We start from the raw sequence: 17,458 nt of genomic DNA on the forward strand, positions 1-17,458 counted from the left end.
GAACCCACCTCTGCGTTTCTGCTGTATGTTACAGTCTAAGAAGCTCAGATGTTTTTTTTTTATTGGGCCGTAATGTCCTAGAGAAATGCTTAGTAAGCCGATCTCAGGTTACACCATTAGTAAGCCAGAAATAGGATAATATGGAGGCCTGTGGAGAGGCACTTGGCTTTACAAGGTCCCACGCATAATAATGCCGCCTCCAAAACCCGCCTTCCTCAAGTCGCTGACACTGCCGGTTATCTGTGCACCTATGTTCCTTGTCTCTGGAACTAGGCTTGTCATCAACGCTTGCAAGCAAGGTCCGTGATGGAGTTTCCCGACTGTATGTAGTAGTATCATGTGCTGATCTCCACACAGGCATCGTGGGGACGTTTCCAGCGTTAAACACCCGGAACGACGAGATTCTCGACGATTGGTTGACGGAAATAAGAGAGTCGCTGAGACAAGCTAAGGAAGAGCGAGCACAAGCTCGAAATCTGCCGCCACCGGCGCCCTATGGCGTCAACTTGATTGTTCACAAAACGAATAAGCGGTTGAGTCAAAATTTGGATAGGATAGTGAAACACCAGGTTTGGAGAAGGATTGCTCTTTCTATTCCGCTTATGCTGTTACTTAGAAATCCATCTATAGGTTCCAGTAAGTTTGGATGTCTTCATAGGCCGAACACAGTCCCAGTAATTTATAGAAACTGTTGTCAACCAGCTAGTTATTACTTCACTTGGTGCCGCGCGAGATGTAGTCGATGCGGTCCATTCGTACGGTGGTGCAGTTTTCCACGATGTGAGACTCTTATCTCAGTGTGCTGCAAGTTCCATTGGATCTCAGAGATCTGACCGGTTTTCTTCCAGGTTACGAACGTTCGACATGCACAGAAGGCTGCGGAGGTTGCTGTGCCTTTGTTGCTTGGTAGTCAACAAGCTGGTGTACTAATGCTCTGACACCTCTGTACAGGCCGGCGTTGATGGATTGATTGCAGTTTGCGCAGGCGCTGGTGGTCATGCAGGGGTAGCAAGCCCTTTCGCTCTGATACCGAAAGTAAGAGAACGTAGATACCACTGGAGCTCCCAGTTTGACCAGCGAGCCAACTTAATTCGGACGAATGAAATGTTAATTTCTTCCCGCCTGCATAGCTTCGCGAGTTCTTTCCGGGAGTGATATGCCTTGCGGGGGCCATATCGGATGGAGCGTCTATCCGAGCCGCTCAAACCCTGGGTGCTGATGTGGCTTACATAGGCACACGCTTCATTGCAACTCAGGAAAGTATGGCCCCAGATGCATACAAGCAGATGCTGCTTACTAGTAACGAAGGTCCCTCCCCGTCCTTCCTTCCGACAGTTTACACTGACAAAATAAGGTATGGTAAATGACTCAAAATTATGTTTCTGACACCTCGCTAAAATACTACATTGAAGTGGGGTAAATGCCAACTTCTTGCGGAGTAGTCTTGAACGGGCGGGTCTTGATCCAGAGAATCCGGCCCACCCTTCACTGGGCACGGAAGACTTCAGCAAGCTTGGTAAGGACGGACAACATCTTCATACCCGATTGGTTTCTGATCATATTTGTAGATCCATCCGCAAAAGAAAGCAAGGCGTGGAGAGATATATGGTCGGCAGGCCATTCGGTCATCAACATTCACGATATTCCAACGGTAGAAACTTTGGTGGCCCGATGGAAGGACGAATACGCGGCTGCGATTCGCCGAGTAAAGGACCTATAGCCCAACTTTCGGGTGTAAGACAGGGGATCTGCTAATGTCTTTCAGTTTTCTATTGAGATCCTGTTTCTATAATCTCTGAAGAGAGGGTGATATTTGCTGCTTTCTTTAGTGTAGCGTGCACACCACAATATTTTTCCGCAGCGAGTTCGATTGCGCGGTCAACCTAGATGTAGCGTATAGAGTTGGACATTGGTCGATAATCATTGAGATTTAAGACAATCGTTACCTTCTTCTTGTCCAGTCCTTTTCCTGAAATAATAAACGTCATGTGGATGTTTTCGTATGGTCGTGGCATCTCTTCAGCACGCTGACCCTCAATTCGAATCTACAGTGCCTGTTAATGATGAAAATTCACATGTTCTCAACCACAAGGCTTGTGCATATGTGCATACCTTTACTCCTTCTAAACTCTGCCTTTGCTTTTGTAGTATTCCTACAATGTCAACAGCTGAGCAGCCCCCTAAACCCATCAGCAGCATGGCCATTGGACCAACCCCTGGAGCTTTTGATGCCTTAGGATCAACGTTATCCCACCGCATTCACTCACGGCCGCGAACCTCTCTGACATGCGAGCACTCACCGACATCAATACTTCGTTGCTGTTTAGACCAGAATATATTTCTTTAATAATCCAGGGCCGTCTGGACAATATGACCACTATTTTCTTACCCACTGGCATCCTGGCCGAGAAACTGTAATGAATCCGTTCCTGTCCAAGCAACCTGCTCGCATAACAGAGGAATGAGAGACTTTTAACCGGTACAACCACGAGAGCAGGTGGGTTGCTAACCTGTACTTCTGCAACCGGACGGTTTGGGTCAAACGTGCGAGCTTTGGAGTTCACGGGTGAACCAAATACTGAGCTTGTAAAGAAAGACTGTGAGATTGGAATCAACCGTCGAACTGGCAGAGACGCTCCAAGTGACAGGCTTTTGCGAAGGTGACGAAAATGGTGCATTTTGACGATTAATCATGTGCTTGGGTTTGTGGATGATGTGCGATCGTCGCTCTGATGTCGGTTTGCCATGGTTCAAACCATCATTTTGCTGACTAAGCAATTTTCATGATGTCTGCAGAAGAGTCGCCCAACCCAATTTTTGTAGCATTTACGAGGATTTTCTATCCTTGCAGTTTCTCTCACCACTTTTGATATACTTGTCTAGAGCCCTACGGCTAGTGCACTTCGGATAATTGTGGCAGAGGTGTCACCGACCGCTCCTCAAACAGAATATGGTTGACAAGACGTTGTCCAAACAAAGCTTCAAAGACTTGGGCTTAGACCCCTGGCTGGTTGAGGCCCTCAAGTCGTTGTCTATTCGAGAGCCAACCGAAATTCAGCGTGCGTGCATACAACCAATTCTGTCGGGAAGGGACGTTATCGGAAGTGCAACGACTGGTAGCGGTAAAACTGCTGCTTTTGCGCTTCCAATACTCCAAAAGCTGGCAGAAGATCCCTATGGTATATTTGCACTGGTGCTGACACCAACAAGGTATGCTTCATTGGTTGGAATACGAGGCCGCTCATATTTCGGGCTCATATTTTTCTTCCCTAAAGGGAGCTTGCCTTTCAGATCGCCGAACAGTTTCGAGTTTTGGGAACTGGGATAAATTTAAAGCAGTCAGTTGTTGTCGGCGGGTTGGGTAAGTGTTGTTTAAGAGTTTGCAATGCAAGAAATATCTCGGGGTGGGTGAGTAAATATATCATGTTTCTCCTGGCCAGATATGATGACACAAGCCTTGGAGCTTTCTCGACGACCCCATGTTATTGTGGCGACGCCAGGGCGACTTGTTGATCATATCAACAGCAGCACAAATGCGGTGAATCTGAAGAGACTGCGCTTTCTTGTAAGTAAAAAGCATGACATGTGGAAAGTGCCTGTCAAATTGCATTCCAACATGACACGCAATCAGGTTCTTGACGAGGCAGATAGATTACTCGACGATACTTTTGCGGATGATCTGGCTTGCATTCTTGACCAACTACCGAAGCAACGGCAAACCTTGCTCTTTAGTGCCACGATGACACCTGAGATCGAGTCACTGAACTTCTCGACAACAGCAAAGCCTTTCACCTATCAGTGTAATACAAGGTCAGCATCAATGAAAGGGTTCATTTCGAAGAAATCCCTCACAAGAGGTTATCATCTTCAGGTTTGACACCGTGGACAAGTTGGACCAACGATATCTCTTCATATCGTCGACAGTCAGGGATGCCTATCTCGCGTATCTCCTAAGGAGCAGGTTCGAGGGAAAAACAATGATCATATTCACCGGAAAATGCCGGTAAGGAAACTGGTTTTCAAAGGATAACCGAGTGATTTTCTGACCAACCAACGTCAGAACGTGCGAGCGGTTGCGGATTATGTTGCGCGAATTGGGGTTCAAATCTACGGCACTGCATGCCCAGATGTCTCAAAATGATCGGATAGGATCTCTGGCGAAGTTCAAAGGTGGGATTGTTCCCATTCTTCTGGCGACCGACGTCGGTAGTCGGTATGTAGGATGAGTTTATGAATTGGCGGACACTGTAGTTATATGCTTATGGGCGCTTCTCTAGTGGTCTTGACATTCCGACAGTTCAAGTTGTATTGAATTACGAGTTACCCGCGGATGCAACTGACTATATCCACCGTGTCGGTCGTACCGCACGAGCAGGTATGCGTCGAATGGCACTCATACAATGTCTGCTTTTTCTTATACACAAGATATCTTTCAGGACGAGGCGGTTTGTCTTTGTCGCTTGTAACGCAGCACGATATCAATGTTCTGCTCAATATCGAGACAAAAATGAATAAAAAGATGCAAGAACTGGAGGTTGAGGAGAATGATGTCTTGGAAATGCTGAATGAAGTATCATTGGCACAACGAGTCGCCAATATGGTATGTATTAGCCCTTCATGTGGGATGTACTCGTTTCGATGTTGATCTTTTTGCCACGTCCCATCCATTAGCATTTGGTGGACACAAATTTTGGACAGAAACGGAATATAAATCGGGAGAAGGGTCAGGTCAGGGCTCCATATTCAAAACGACGGAAAACGGCGGAGACAGACCAAGCTCCAAAGAGAACATAGGCTACTTGGAGAGGTGTAAATTAGCACTATATAGAGTACTTGCCATGTAGATATTATTTTCCGTGGGAAAGTGACGCGGGACCATGTAGCACAGGATTTCAATGCATATACTAATAGAATAGATCTATGTTGGTGGTGCAGTAGATTTACGGTTTTCTTTTCGCACCCAATGACTTGCAAACTTCGAGAACATCTAGGAAAGGGGGTTCTTAGTTAAGAGCAACATCATTTTGTAGAAACATGGATGCCGTAGCTACCTTGGATGGGAGCATGGTCACCCCACTCTTTCTCGGCAAACTCATAATGGGTCCCATCTTTCGACATAATGAACAGACCTCCCAGAATCCTGACAAGCTAGCCTCAGTATTCTTCTCCATTGCTTATTCACAGAGCAAACGCTTACCGTCCTTCACCCTTTATATTTCCCTCAAACCCAGCGCTGCGGGCCCGGAACAGGGCCTTGTAGGCGTTCAAGGAGACTAGACCATCGAGTCCCATCCAGTTGAATTTTCCGCGTCTAATGTGCGTCTTTAAGTCAAGCTAATAGTTGCAAGATAGCAGAGCACGTCGTTGAAAACACACCCGAGAATCTTGTACATGTCCTTTTTCTCATCAAAATAAAGTGGCAGGCCAGACCAATGCTTCTCTCCAAAATCCTTTGCCCCGAACCGTTCATGAACGACAGCGGCCAAGCTTACACCTTGGCTCTAATTTTACGAGCAATTAGACGGGATATAGTCAAACTTCAGAGCACAAGATCATCAGAGACGCTCACCTGGATCTGCTCCTTGTATTTTGCAACATTGGAAGCCTCCTCCCTGCACAACAGACATCCAGGCCGTCGAATGACGACAATCAAGCAAGGCCCATTCTCCCACAATTTCTCAGCCTGAATACCCCCATCATTTTCGTCCAACGTCTTTAGAATGACTTTATTGATGTCCGGAATATCGTCAGTTTTGCTTGGAGCCGGTTGAATCTTGAGCAACAAGGCGCGAATTGGAACATCCAGATGCAGGAGCGTCAGGATTCGAGTTACGAAAAACCCTGTATAAAGGAATGCCGCCTCAAATGCAGCTGCAAGGCTACTTTTCTGAGCCATGTCGATAGTAGATTAATGAGGTATGGAAAGGCGAGTAGGCAGCGACTGATGAGTTATATCCACGTGAAGCATACCCACGTGAAGTTGCGGAAATCGACGGTCTGGGTAATCTCCTCGCCGACTCTCATGAACAAAAAGGATGCCGATATCAGGAGGGCGGCCAAAAAAGGATGATTACCACTAATTCCTTTTGGAGAAACATTTGAATCAGCAGACCGCAAGCGTACTTTTTCATGGCCTTGCTAAATCCGATGCAAGTAACTGCAAGGGAGTCGTTCGCCCAGCGTTAGCTATCGTACCCTAGCTTGTAGCAAAACCGGAACCAACAACACTCTAGGTGATAACTAGATTTTGCTGCGATGAGCAAATTGAATACTCTTGTGCAAAATGACACATGAAAACGTGTCCAAAAACGATGACTTTTCTAATACAAGAGCAGCCAGGGCGTAAATTATGGGTGCTATCAATGTCTTTGTTAAACACATCTCGCATTCTTTCTTTCATAAATTACAGGTCAGAGCTGTTTCCGTTGCGGTAAAAGTGCCCCTCCACTTTCGATAAATCGCTGAGATAAAGACCAAATCAGCAGGCTTTACCAAGTAACTTCAATTAGGGGGCACTGTTTTGCAATCTCACCTTCAGTTCGGGAATTGATTGAACTATGTCAGTTGGCAACGTAAATAGTAACCAGACAATGCTACCCAGCTCCCCTTTGATCTTCTCCATTATGCGTCTGAAGACCAAGATGTATGAGAGACCAAATATCGCGAGCGACAAAGCAAAAATGAAAACGTTAATGGCTTTTTGTGTTGAGCTCGTTTTTTCTACGTGATCGACGATCAAATTATTCATCATCGCTGCAGCACCAGATATATCGTCGCCCAGAGAGATCGCAAGTTGCAGCTGCTCATTAGCGAAGGTTTGCTGCAAAGGAGGGCTGCTCAGGAATTGTCGCATCGATTCGTACCATTTGTGAACTGCAGAAGCGCGTACGGTGAGCATCCGACCGATTCATTTTCTATGCCCCCCTTCCTACTATGCGAATAACTCACTAATGAACTCGGAGGAACTTGTGACAAGGCCTTTGGTGAAGCCTATCGTTGCATTATATTCTCTAGGGAAATATCAATATCTAATGAACACCGTACCTAAGAGCCATCCACACTCACCGCTTATCATCGTCACATCCATTTGGGTCTTGCAGCAGACAGAATCCGCCGGTCTTCAGGACTACCTGAGTCTCAGGAAAGTCGTACAAGCTCGGAGCATCAGATGTGGTGATCAGAAGCGCTCGATTTGCCGCGTCGTATCTATCCAGATAGTACTCTAGCCATAAAGTTTGCATCCCGGGCATCCAGCAAGTGTTATCTTGTGCGGCTACTTCCACAGCGATAGTCGAACTTAGGCCCACATAGAATGTCCGATCACTAAGATAACGAATCGTGTTGACGGCATTCCGCGCATACTAAAGGCAGAAAGATCAGTCGCGGCGCATTTTGAAGCATACCCAGATGGATGGTTGCCCTGAACCTACTTGGCCTTGTTGAATAGGAGGAATGAACATGAGCGTCCCGGTTAATCCGACCAAGGACAAGCACATGGTCAAGAGCTGTGAAGAATAGAAAGCTTGGTACAATTGTGTTCACAGAGACGCCCCAACCTACCCACCTTTATCATGCGTTTAGGGCTATGTCGAGCCATTACGACTTCTCTTGGCAAGGTGATGTTGAAGGATTTTGGCGCACTTTCAGCCACCGCCCCGTCGGTGTCCGCCTCCAGCTCTTCCATAATCGCTTCAATTTCAATTTCTAAGTCATCAAGCTTTTGATTCGCGTATTTTTTGGGAAAGCTTCCAAAAAGACTGAGGATTTGAAGCTGCTTTTCGTATGCCCTCTCGATTATTGGACGGAACAGAACGACGCCAATTAGAAAGCATAAAAGCGGCAAGGCGACCAGGATGGCCACTAGAGAGGACAATTCATGTGAATATAGGCGCCTCCTGTTTGACACCGCTATATATTGAAACAAACCCATTGCCATTGTGTTGTTCCGTTGATAACTGAGATAAGAAGTCATGGCTCCATCGGTCAGGGAGTCATAGGATTGAGCAATTGACAAAATATTGTCCAGGAATATGCGGATGTCCGTGCGGGCGCTGATTTCTGGAGCAGTGAACGTACTCAGAGAACTGTTTACGAGGGATTGTGCATACTCTGCAATGAGTTGGCCCAGAAAGTAAGGACTGAACACTTCCAGGCGACCTGCGGGCATGCGGGGAACGTGTAAGTACAGGTGGTGCAAGACATTTGCATATCAGCACACTTGCTTCCAGAACCGCGAGACATTTTGATGATGATACGCGGCTCATCGTCCAGATGATTCCGTTGCAGAATAGGTAAGATGGTGGGTATCCAGACTCCGTTCACATATTGAGAAAGTGTTGCCACACGGGTTTCAAGTGCCGTCTGCGTACTCCGTACTGGTAGAATTCCCTGTGTGATGGCCACAATTTCACGAATGACCCGACATACTTTAGCGAGAGGAACGTGTCAGCTATATTTGCATCTCCTTGTGACTAGAGCGTTGCATACTTCGCATAAATGTTCCTCGTGGTCTTAGACGTGCGTAAGCATCCTGTAGCGCTTCAGTTATTGCAGAATATCCGAGGACCGAGACGGTACACCCCGCAATCAGAATTCCAAGGAGGCAAAGCAAAGCGATGTTGATAAGATATCGATATTGCTGAACAGGGGCAAAGAGCTTAAATTCAATTAGCTCTCGATAATATTTCTGTTGGCGTATTTCTCGTTGCGAACTCGCAGTTGAGTCAACCACACTCGGCTGCTTGATTGCCATCATCGGCACAGGAGTAACAGGCGACGGCATTCTCTCCAGGTTCATTTTTTTCTCACGCCTTTCACCCCCCAGTGACCCCTCCTCTTCAATCCTCACACTTCGACGACGGCCAGATGACGTATCCACTCCGCTTCGACGGGGAAGGTCAGGTGCTCCCAGGGCATTGAGATCCAAATCCGTCACCTGGACTATATCCGCACAATCTTGCCTTGGCAAGCTGAGCTCTTCAGCCTGTACATACGCTGAGCTATTTTCAATATCAAATTCTTCGTTGCCAAACTGATTCTCTTTCCGCAGACGTTCATTGGCACTGCGCATGGAACTCTCGCGAACTTCCTGGTTTTCAATATCTTCTGCACGCTGTGCAATGGTAAGCAAAGACCACGAGATATTCAGAAAAGATCCCATGGCACACCTCAAGAAGCTTCCTTGCTTTTTCGTGGTCCCCGCAAACATTGATAAGAAAATTGCTGTACCGTCTCAATACTTGCTTCGATTTCTGCAAGAAATTTAGCTATCCATCCAATGGTGTTGTCAGATCATAAGCCAAAACGTACTGGATATTTGCTGATAATGCTTTGATAGTGTAAATCAGCAATTTTACGATTTTTCTCTACTGCCTCAAGCAAATACGGGATGCATGAAATAACAATTTTTTCATTTTTTAGGTACTGCCATAGTAGTTTTAGCGAGAGGAGCGAATTTAAATGGTATCGCTGTGCACCTGTCGTCAGGTAACAAATATTAATTGTACGGTCACCAAACCGTTGTGACGCTACTCACCGTGCTCCATCGCGGTAATTTCTGCATACTCCGTTACATTGAGTGTCGAAATCATTAGCTCTTCTTTCCGGTCTTCCTGTTCCATGGTTCTTTCTTCGAAGAATATAAAGAAGCGGGTGTCAAATGCTGGCTTCAATTTCTGACAGAAACTTTAGCACAATGTTCCCGAAAACCAAAACTGCAAATTTTTTTCCTTACTTTGGCCGCAATAAGGCAATCAAAAACCTCATCAATGTGCGATATATCGTACAAAGCAATGTAATATGCTGAGATCAAGGGTCGATTAGCCATTGTATGCGGCACCAGTAGCAATGTAGCCTACCTTGCATTAGTCTTAACCTTGGCGACTTTGGAAACTGTCGAACTCCGGCCGCAAAGATTGCTTTTGCAAGGTGGAGAGCCTCTGGATCACGATTGTATTGCAGAAAGCGACATGCGATCTCCACATCCTAGTCGTCTCCGTTAGCGACATTTCTGGGATTCGGATACAATTATAATGGTCACGCACTTGAAACTGAGAAAACACTACCAACGGCTGTACGTAGCGCTTTCGGATGATCTTGCCAGCGTTTTCAAGGACTTTCCCAGTTACAGCGCCCTTTTCCGCATCCTCAGGCATAACCGTGCTCCCCATCACACAATTCTTGGCTTCCAAAGCGCTTAAAGATTTTTTTGACAAAATTGACGTAGCAGGCAACGGTTGATCTTCCGGATTAAGGCCTTCCTCCACCTGCTTCTGTCGTGCTATTGCAGACGGTCGGTCAAATATTTTCATATGACTAAATCACTAAATGCAACCTTGTAGTTTCTGAATGACTCCATTTGCAATCCAGGATCTTGCATAGAAGGACATTGCAAATCCGCAAGCAAACTCTGGGACTAACAGCACGCAGATGATTACAAAAGCTGAAACGTTGTCTGTTCCACCCATCCCATAGACGACACCGGTATGAATACTCGAGCAAAAACTAGCAAAAAGTATTCCGCACCGCAGGTCGTTCATGTGCTTAGAGAAAAAGGGCTGTTGTCGCGCTGTCATGTAAAATATCGTGAAGCAACAGATAGCAAGAACAGCCAAAACAACTGCGGGGCTGTCTTCGGCAATCTCAATGCAAACGACAAGCACAATCCGAAATAGTTGATAAATTGCGTCGATACGGCCGGTAGTCTTCGCATGCAAGTCATCCCCCCTCGGATTAATGGGAAAGAATACCAGACTGGTAATCGGGACTTGCAACACCAGATATAGAATGCCAGGTATTGATAAAATGAATGTAGGCAAAAAGTCCTTGTGAAAGCACTGTGTGGAATTGGACACGAGTAGTGCATCGTTTGTCGTACTCTCATAACATGCGAACGCGTGCATGAAGATTTCCATCATGGGAATAAACAGAACGGTAGAGATAAGGGTTGTTAGGATTCGTAATACCTGCAGCGGCCAGACAACTTTACTCCAATTAGTGATTCATTTTAAAAAGAATTACGAAGGAATAGCCCAACCTTTCAATTTAGATCCTTTCATGGAAAACGCTACCACGCACGTGAGTAGCACTGTTATCACGGCGGCGGTATACGCACAGTAGAAAAGCACGTGGAAGGATGCTAGTCCCTTGGGTTTCCAGCTCAAAGGATTGAAAACATAAGGTATCCACGTTGGCATAGAGCGAAATCCATTTTCTTGGCGAAAACTGAATGAAAAAAGTTGAATATCCTCCAAAACTTGAAGACAAAGCGCGAGGGTTGGATTGATATGATTCCCTTGGGTCATTGCAAAGAGCAAGCCAAACTTTAATATCGCAGCGTACAAAGCATTAGGGTTTGTGCCTTTCATTGTCAGATAGGGTCCAAGGACATGTAAAAAAGTGGAATAAAACGTACCGTCGCATCCAGCAACTTGGCATCCCGCTGGTTCGCGTCAGCAAGCCCAATGGTATTGCGACGAAGACCTGTCGTCTTTCTTGAAATACTGGACGAGAGCATTATAGTTCTGTTGGGGTATTTGATGGCAAGTGTAAGTTTGGGAAGTTGGTCATTCAGAAGGACAACAGTAAGTCCCGACGCTGACGTAAAGCTCCGGGGGATGACAGATCACCATCACGTGCCAGATGATTGAAACTTGTTCCCAAGCATTTAAGTTAAGACTAAATCTGTTGCTCCCACGGTCTAGCTCCCAGGGCGACACATCGTTCTTTTTCCTTCTGCAATATTTCAGCTTCACTTACAGTAGCATAGTGTCGTCCGGTGCTCCTGTTTGCTGCTTTTCAAAACACACTCTCTACATCTCAACCGAACGCGGCTGTACTCTGTTCCTTCTGTCAAGATGACGGATATGCAAGATCAACTGGTTGCCGATGAGGAGTTCGAAGAGGAATTTGAGGTGAGTTTTTGGGTGACAATACGTGTGGAATCACATTAAACGCTGGTGCATCGTAAAAGCACGAGTCGGAAATCTCATATGCTGTTATAAAAATGGTGGTGGGAAAGGATGGCGAATGAGGCATGTTCGCTTAGACAGTTCAGGTGGTCAAGGACAAGGGGCTGACTAGTACATATGAATAATATGGATGAATCGAAATGCATGCCATCATCTTAAAGTTTCCTCCAACCTCACAGGTCTCCCCGGTAATACTATGTCCTGTTGCACTCTAATGGTTATTCTTCTCTCATCACCCGATATTGATTGGATGCTCTCAGGATTTTATGGAGGTAAGCGAGTGTACAGAATTCTGCGCTGGATACTGGATACTATTTCTGACGGACATTGGGTAAGGTGGAGAAGCTCCAAGACGCTGGAATCAATAGTGCAGACATTCAAAAATTGAAAGGGAATGGTATCACCACCGTTAGGGTAATTTGAGAATTGCCTTCTCTGTAACTAGGAAATTGGCTATTTACCTTCGCGACCGCTAGGCCGTCCAGATGACAACGTGTCGCAATCTCGCGAAAATTAAGGGCTTATCTGAAGCCAAGATTGAAAAGATGAAAGAAGCCGCGAACAAGCTGCTCCCTTGCAGCTTTATGACGGGAACTGAGCTTGAATCGAAGCGGAAAAGTGTAGTTCGCATATCCACAGGCTGCAAGGAGTTTGACACTCTCCTTGGGGGAGGCGTACAGACCATGTCAATCACGGAGGCATTCGGCGAGTTCCGTACAGGAAAGACGCAGTTGTCTCACACTCTCTGTGTCATGGCGCAACTGCCAACGTCTATGGGTGGCGGTAATGGGAAGGCAAGTTGCTTCCTCTCTTATAGTAAAGTTCCCTGCAGAGCACTCACATGTGCACATTAGGCCGCGTTCATCGACACCGAAGGCACCTTCCGTCCAGAGCGTATCAAGGCCATCGCAACCCGCTTTGGAGTTGATGGAGAAGCGGCACTTGATAATATTGCAGTGGCTCGGGCGCACAATAGCGAGCACCAAATGGAGCTCTTGAACCACCTGGCTGCGCGACTTTGTGAAGAACGGCAGTATCGCTTAGTAGTCATTGACTCGATCATTGCCTTATTCAGGACAGACTATAGTGGCCGTGGAGAGCTTGCCGAGCGTCAACAGCGTCTTAATCAGATGATGGCGAAGCTGATGCGTATTGCGGAAGAGTTCAATGTTGCCATATTTATCACGAATCAGGTATGCATTGTGCTGACCGTAAGAACATGCACTCCAAGCTAACGACATAAGCTTTTGACAGATGTGCGCGGACCCCGGAGCAGGATTGACGTTCGTTGCTGATCCCAAGAAGCCTATTGGTGGACACGTTTTGGCTCACGCTTCGACCACTCGCCTTTATCTTCGCAAAGGGAGAGGAGAAACAAGGATTTGCAAGATTTATGATTCACCAGACGTACCGGAATCGGAAGCGGGTAATGTTTACTAGTCTTTCCTGCCTGCGTTTAATCTAATGTTAGAACATTTCAGTGTATCAAATCACCGAAGGTGGTATTGCGGATGCTAAAGACTAGTTGTTCCAACCGTTACCTATATCTTGGACTGGCCTATTCAGATAACATCGTTAGAAAGCATAGAGTTGAAGGTTGTTTGACATTTCTGTGGCCATAGCCTATTATTTCGCGGTTTGTTTGGGACATGTTACGTTGCTTCTCTTTGCATGCAATAACCAGCGAATGTAGTACACTTGACCTATTTAGCCTACGTCAATAGATTCACTGTCAAGTATAGAAAACTGTCTATACTTAGCCCTTGGATCATCTGTACACCATCGAACTTCCTGTAGCACGTGCTACATTGCATTTAACCATATCTAGGTGCAGGAGCCATTCGGACAACAGAGTACTTAGTTCGGACAACCCCCGACATATAAAAAGGTGCCCTTTCGTTGGTTCCTCACTAACTCATCTTCAAAAGACGTTCATCAGCCCCGTCCAACTTCTTTACTCTTTCTTTATAACATTTTCTCCATTACACCGTCACTATGCTTGCTACCACCGAACCCGAGGTGAAAGATGCTTCACTGGAGGTTGATGAGTAAGTAGATCTAGATATCTGAACGATCCATTCCGGGCGTTCTTTGAAACAATCTTACCTTGGGGTGCAAAAGAAAGGGAAGGGGGGCAAGAGGGATATCGGATGCACTTGGCGCAAACACTTTTAACTAGGACATTTTTGCTGATCGCATTCTTTCCCACACCCACGGCAGATCCACAAAACCTACCATCGAATCCCTCAAAGCCGCTGCAGCTCCCGCCATCCAACAAGAGGTACCTAAAGGTATGCCTTGCATTCTATCGTTATATGCAATAACCGGAAACTGATTTGTATTGGAATCTTTAGACGAAGAGCAGCCCAAGGCTGGCGAATCAGAGCAAGAAGAAGAGAGCGAGGAGGATGAGGACAAGATGGAAGTAGATGACGAGGACAATGTTGATTTTGGTGAGTGAGAATTGTGATGATTGTGGGAAGTGCCATGTATTGATCTTGGTTGCTGAAACAGAGGAAGAGGATTTGGTCGAAATTGACGCTGCCAACATTATTGAAACCCGTACACGAGGGGTCAAGATTGATTTTGCTAATCTGCCAGAGGAAGAGAAGATGGAAGGTGAAGAGGATGATGAGGATGATGAGGATGTGGTGTTGGAGGACGAGTAATCGTTTCGGCGAGATGGGTTGTTTGATGGTTCTTGTTGGTAATTCGGCTTAAAAATGTCTGTGAAATATAGTCTTATTTTCCTTTATGAGACCCATGGCTTCTGTCTGGTGTTGGTCCAAAAGTAACATAAAATATGGTTATATTCGCTTTACAATGGAAGGAGTTACAAGCCCTTTCCTGGATAATCTATGCACGGAGCTCGCTTACTCTCCTAAATACAATCTATGACATAATAAAAAACGACTTATGATAGGACACCTTTAACAACTCAATCATCAACCTTTGCCCACACACACAACCTTCCAACACACATATCCTTGCAGATGATCCAATCTTCTTCATCTGTAACAGTAATCATGTGGTCCTCGGCATCCTTGTAAGTCACTCCGACAACCTTGACTTCCTTTCCTACAACCATGGAAAACTTTCGACTCAATCTGTCGAGCACGTCGGGCAACGGCACAGTTCGCGAGATTTTCAACAAAATAATGTGAGGATCATACAGTGCCTTCAGTTGAATGAAATGGGACGGAAGTTCTGCTTGGGTGGACAAGGAGTGAGACCGGAAGAGGAGGGAGGACCGTTTTGCCTTGTTGGGCGGAATGCCTGGGATTGGAGACAAGATGTCTTGATTTGGTTTTTGGATTCTGGTGATTATTTCGGGTTTACGTGTAGGGGCTATAGTAGTATTACTTCTGTACAGTGGAGCCACCGATGGAGGATCGTCGTGCGTGACGACACCCAATCTGACGGATCCTTGGCGTTGGAGAACTTTCAGATCGCGGTTCCAAGGGGGAACAGTGGACATGTCTTCAAGTTCTTTGGGAATTACTGGTTTCGGAGCGGGTTTCAGCCGCGTGCCTATGGTTTTGGCCCGTTTGAGGAGAGAGCGTTCGCGTTTGACTTCGACCCCAACCGTTGCTGTTCGCTGTAGAGTTTGAAGAGAGGGTTCAGACAGGTTGCGGTGGAGCTCTGGTGGTGGAGGGGCCGAGGAGACAGAGGGGTCTTGAAAGGAGGGCATGAGGTTTGGACCGGCACTGGATGGAGGGGGACTGACGGGAGAGACAGGAATCGTTGGATTTTTCTCGTTGGATGGACTTGCGATCCTGTCCAAACTGGGTGTACTGTAATGTCGAGTTAACGTCAAGCTACGTTGAAGCGATGAGTTGACAAGAAGGTTCTTCCTTCCCTGGGGTGGTGAAGGGTCTCGTCGTCCTTCCGTGACAGTTCCGGTGCGCTTGGCCATGGGATGACGAAGGGGACCAGATTGGACAGTGGCGGCGCGAGCGAGGGTTCTCTGTCTCTCGCTCGATTTCATACCAATGGGACGCGGGCTAGTAAGACCGGGAGACTGTAACGATGTGGGTGACGGAGTGCGTAACATGCGGAATTGGGCGGTGGAGGGTGAAGGGAGTGCTGATGACTCGTCGCCTCCTGACGCCGCACCTGCTTCCGCTTCAGTCGAAGTAGCTGATGAATTGGAAAGCGTAGGCGAAGGAGGAACGGGACTTGATGACGAGCTCGCCCATCCGTGAGACTGTGCCCTTTTAGGGATCTCAGGAGGTGGACCAGAGTAGTCCAGAGGTTGGTTCCTCTCATTTTGTCCGCGCTCTAATGTCGTAAGCACTGGCCCAGCACTTTTGACCTCCTGTTGAAGCTGACGAGTTTTGGCCATGGTGTTCGTCCTCAATTCATCCTCCTGGGCCGATTTTACTTCGCCAGCCAGCACAGCAGCGACAAAGGCTTGTGCATAGTCTTCCATTTCGGCGGTGTTGTTACTACCTGCACTGTCTCGAGATTTGCGGGCCGGCTTGGCCGATCCTGCTGAGGGCGACCGACTGTGCTCTGGAGACTTTGGAGGAGTCGGGGGCCCCAGAACCGCAGCGAATTCTGCACTTGTTGATCTAAGGAGAGTGTTGAGTCCGCGACCGAGAGATCGCATTTCAAGCTTTCTGGACATTCGTTTTTCTTCTACGGACTTCAACCAAGGCTCGTCCAAAGGAATGTCTTCATCATCCTCTGGCTTTGCACCTGTCTTCAAATCGTTCAAGTCTCGCCCCGGTTCAATGTCTTTGATCCACAGCCCAAAGAATTCGCCAAAGAGGAGATTTCTCGTCACACGCTCTGGCATGGTCAACAGCTCTCTAGTGTAAGCATCTAACCTTGTTACGCGCTCCTCGCAGACTGCACGAGTGACAAAAAATCTGCTTTTCGGGAGCTGGGGCAATCTCCGGCCGGCGGCCGCAGAGGGATCCTTTTTCAGCTGTGCGGCAAGAGCCGTGTGAAAGTCTACAAAGTGGTCATAGCGTCTCCAGACAGCATAGGGACGTGGGGCAGCTACAAACGAGAGGCGCTTCTTTTTCGCGTTTCCAGTAACTGTTGACGGAATGACATTGACCTTGTACCAAATCTTTCCGTCGTCAAACTTTTGGTATGCCGAAACACGAGCAGTTTCCAAGACGGGTGCCAGCTTTACAGCGGCTGGAAGCGGTCGAGGAGGCATTCTTGAATGCTTGATTATTGCTTTGGAGTGTGCCCAACTCGTTCACTCTATATTTATATGTGCTTCAGCCCATGCAAGAAAGAACGAAATGGCAAGAGGCCTTTATAAAAAAAAAAAGGGTCAAGGAGCAAGGGATGGGATAATGAAATGCGTATCTAAAAATGCGCAGTAAAATGCCCTGCAGGCAAAAAGAAGGAAGGGATCCGCTGTGACTTTTGCGCAGCTCTCCATTCCAAGCAGGATTACTTAAGACAAAAGGGATGAAAAGAAACGAGAGCGACTGCGCCTCACTTGACGGCGCATTTCTTTTTTTTTC

The 17,458-nt window shown here is 46.8% G+C and overlaps 9 protein-coding genes across 9 annotated transcripts; 4 read left to right on the forward strand and 5 right to left on the reverse strand.

Moving 5' to 3' along the window:
* Positions 1–190: 190 nt before the first annotated feature.
* SPPG_05890 (uncharacterized protein) lies at positions 191–1,720 on the forward strand (the record flags this gene model as incomplete). Its single annotated transcript, XM_016754097.1, has 9 exons — positions 191–299; positions 358–569; positions 631–636; positions 703–780; positions 849–884; positions 952–1,035; positions 1,131–1,354; positions 1,413–1,516; positions 1,569–1,720. The coding sequence occupies 9 exons, from the start codon at positions 191–193 to the stop codon at positions 1,718–1,720; spliced, it is 1,005 nt and encodes a 334-aa protein (XP_016606967.1).
* On the reverse strand, positions 1,310–2,723 carry SPPG_05891 (uncharacterized protein). The gene is made up of 6 exons (XM_016754098.1): positions 2,511–2,723; positions 2,390–2,442; positions 2,301–2,319; positions 2,113–2,232; positions 1,947–2,045; positions 1,310–1,883 (listed from the first exon to the last, which is right to left on the reverse strand). The coding sequence occupies exons 1-6, from the start codon at positions 2,676–2,678 to the stop codon at positions 1,770–1,772; spliced, it is 573 nt and encodes a 190-aa protein (XP_016606968.1). The 5' UTR covers positions 2,679–2,723; the 3' UTR covers positions 1,310–1,769.
* A 149-nt stretch (positions 2,724–2,872) lies between these two features.
* On the forward strand, positions 2,873–4,945 carry SPPG_05892 (uncharacterized protein). Its single transcript, XM_016754099.1, has 9 exons — positions 2,873–3,210; positions 3,276–3,361; positions 3,441–3,565; positions 3,632–3,810; positions 3,872–4,003; positions 4,061–4,213; positions 4,278–4,375; positions 4,437–4,600; positions 4,672–4,945. The coding sequence occupies exons 1-9, from the start codon at positions 2,951–2,953 to the stop codon at positions 4,792–4,794; spliced, it is 1,320 nt and encodes a 439-aa protein (XP_016606969.1). The 5' UTR covers positions 2,873–2,950; the 3' UTR covers positions 4,795–4,945.
* On the reverse strand, positions 4,713–6,075 carry SPPG_05893 (uncharacterized protein). Its single transcript, XM_016754100.1, has 5 exons — positions 5,570–6,075; positions 5,377–5,501; positions 5,198–5,311; positions 5,052–5,140; positions 4,713–4,987 (listed from the first exon to the last, which is right to left on the reverse strand). Exons 1-5 carry the CDS (start codon positions 5,894–5,896, stop codon positions 4,941–4,943), a joined length of 702 nt encoding a protein of 233 aa, XP_016606970.1. The 5' UTR covers positions 5,897–6,075; the 3' UTR covers positions 4,713–4,940.
* Positions 6,076–6,318: 243 nt separating this feature from the next.
* Positions 6,319–10,310, reverse strand: SPPG_05894 (uncharacterized protein; the record flags this gene model as incomplete). Its single annotated transcript, XM_016754101.1, has 15 exons — positions 6,319–6,461; positions 6,533–6,873; positions 6,949–7,010; positions 7,066–7,361; positions 7,431–7,505; positions 7,565–7,860; positions 7,927–8,157; positions 8,223–8,426; positions 8,488–9,112; positions 9,168–9,251; positions 9,310–9,476; positions 9,536–9,674; positions 9,734–9,801; positions 9,858–9,984; positions 10,044–10,310. The coding sequence occupies 15 exons, from the start codon at positions 10,308–10,310 to the stop codon at positions 6,411–6,413; spliced, it is 3,033 nt and encodes a 1,010-aa protein (XP_016606971.1). The 3' UTR covers positions 6,319–6,410.
* A 12-nt stretch (positions 10,311–10,322) lies between these two features.
* On the reverse strand, positions 10,323–10,916 carry SPPG_09324 (uncharacterized protein; the record flags this gene model as incomplete). Its single annotated transcript, XM_016757483.1, has 1 exon — positions 10,323–10,916. The coding sequence occupies one exon, from the start codon at positions 10,914–10,916 to the stop codon at positions 10,323–10,325; it is 594 nt and encodes a 197-aa protein (XP_016606972.1).
* A 777-nt stretch (positions 10,917–11,693) lies between these two features.
* Positions 11,694–13,810, forward strand: SPPG_05895 (meiotic recombinase Dmc1). Its single transcript, XM_016754102.1, has 6 exons — positions 11,694–11,912; positions 12,149–12,241; positions 12,306–12,383; positions 12,446–12,763; positions 12,824–13,162; positions 13,224–13,810. The coding sequence occupies exons 2-6, from the start codon at positions 12,236–12,238 to the stop codon at positions 13,407–13,409; spliced, it is 927 nt and encodes a 308-aa protein (XP_016606973.1). The 5' UTR covers positions 11,694–11,912; positions 12,149–12,235; the 3' UTR covers positions 13,410–13,810.
* A 5-nt stretch (positions 13,811–13,815) lies between these two features.
* On the forward strand, positions 13,816–14,772 carry SPPG_05896 (uncharacterized protein). The gene is made up of 4 exons (XM_016754103.1): positions 13,816–14,017; positions 14,190–14,260; positions 14,324–14,422; positions 14,484–14,772. Exons 1-4 carry the CDS (start codon positions 13,965–13,967, stop codon positions 14,636–14,638), a joined length of 378 nt encoding a protein of 125 aa, XP_016606974.1. The 5' UTR covers positions 13,816–13,964; the 3' UTR covers positions 14,639–14,772.
* SPPG_05897 (uncharacterized protein) lies at positions 14,610–17,366 on the reverse strand. The gene has a single exon (XM_016754104.1). The coding sequence runs from the start codon at positions 17,140–17,142 to the stop codon at positions 14,908–14,910; it is 2,235 nt and encodes a 744-aa protein (XP_016606975.1). The 5' UTR covers positions 17,143–17,366; the 3' UTR covers positions 14,610–14,907.
* Between the last annotated feature and the right edge of the window lie 92 nt (positions 17,367–17,458).

The sequence above is a fragment of the Spizellomyces punctatus genome, assembly GCF_000182565.1.
Source record: "Spizellomyces punctatus DAOM BR117 chromosome Unknown supercont1.10, whole genome shotgun sequence".
NCBI classification, from domain to species: Eukaryota; Fungi; Chytridiomycota; class Chytridiomycetes; order Spizellomycetales; family Spizellomycetaceae; genus Spizellomyces; species Spizellomyces punctatus.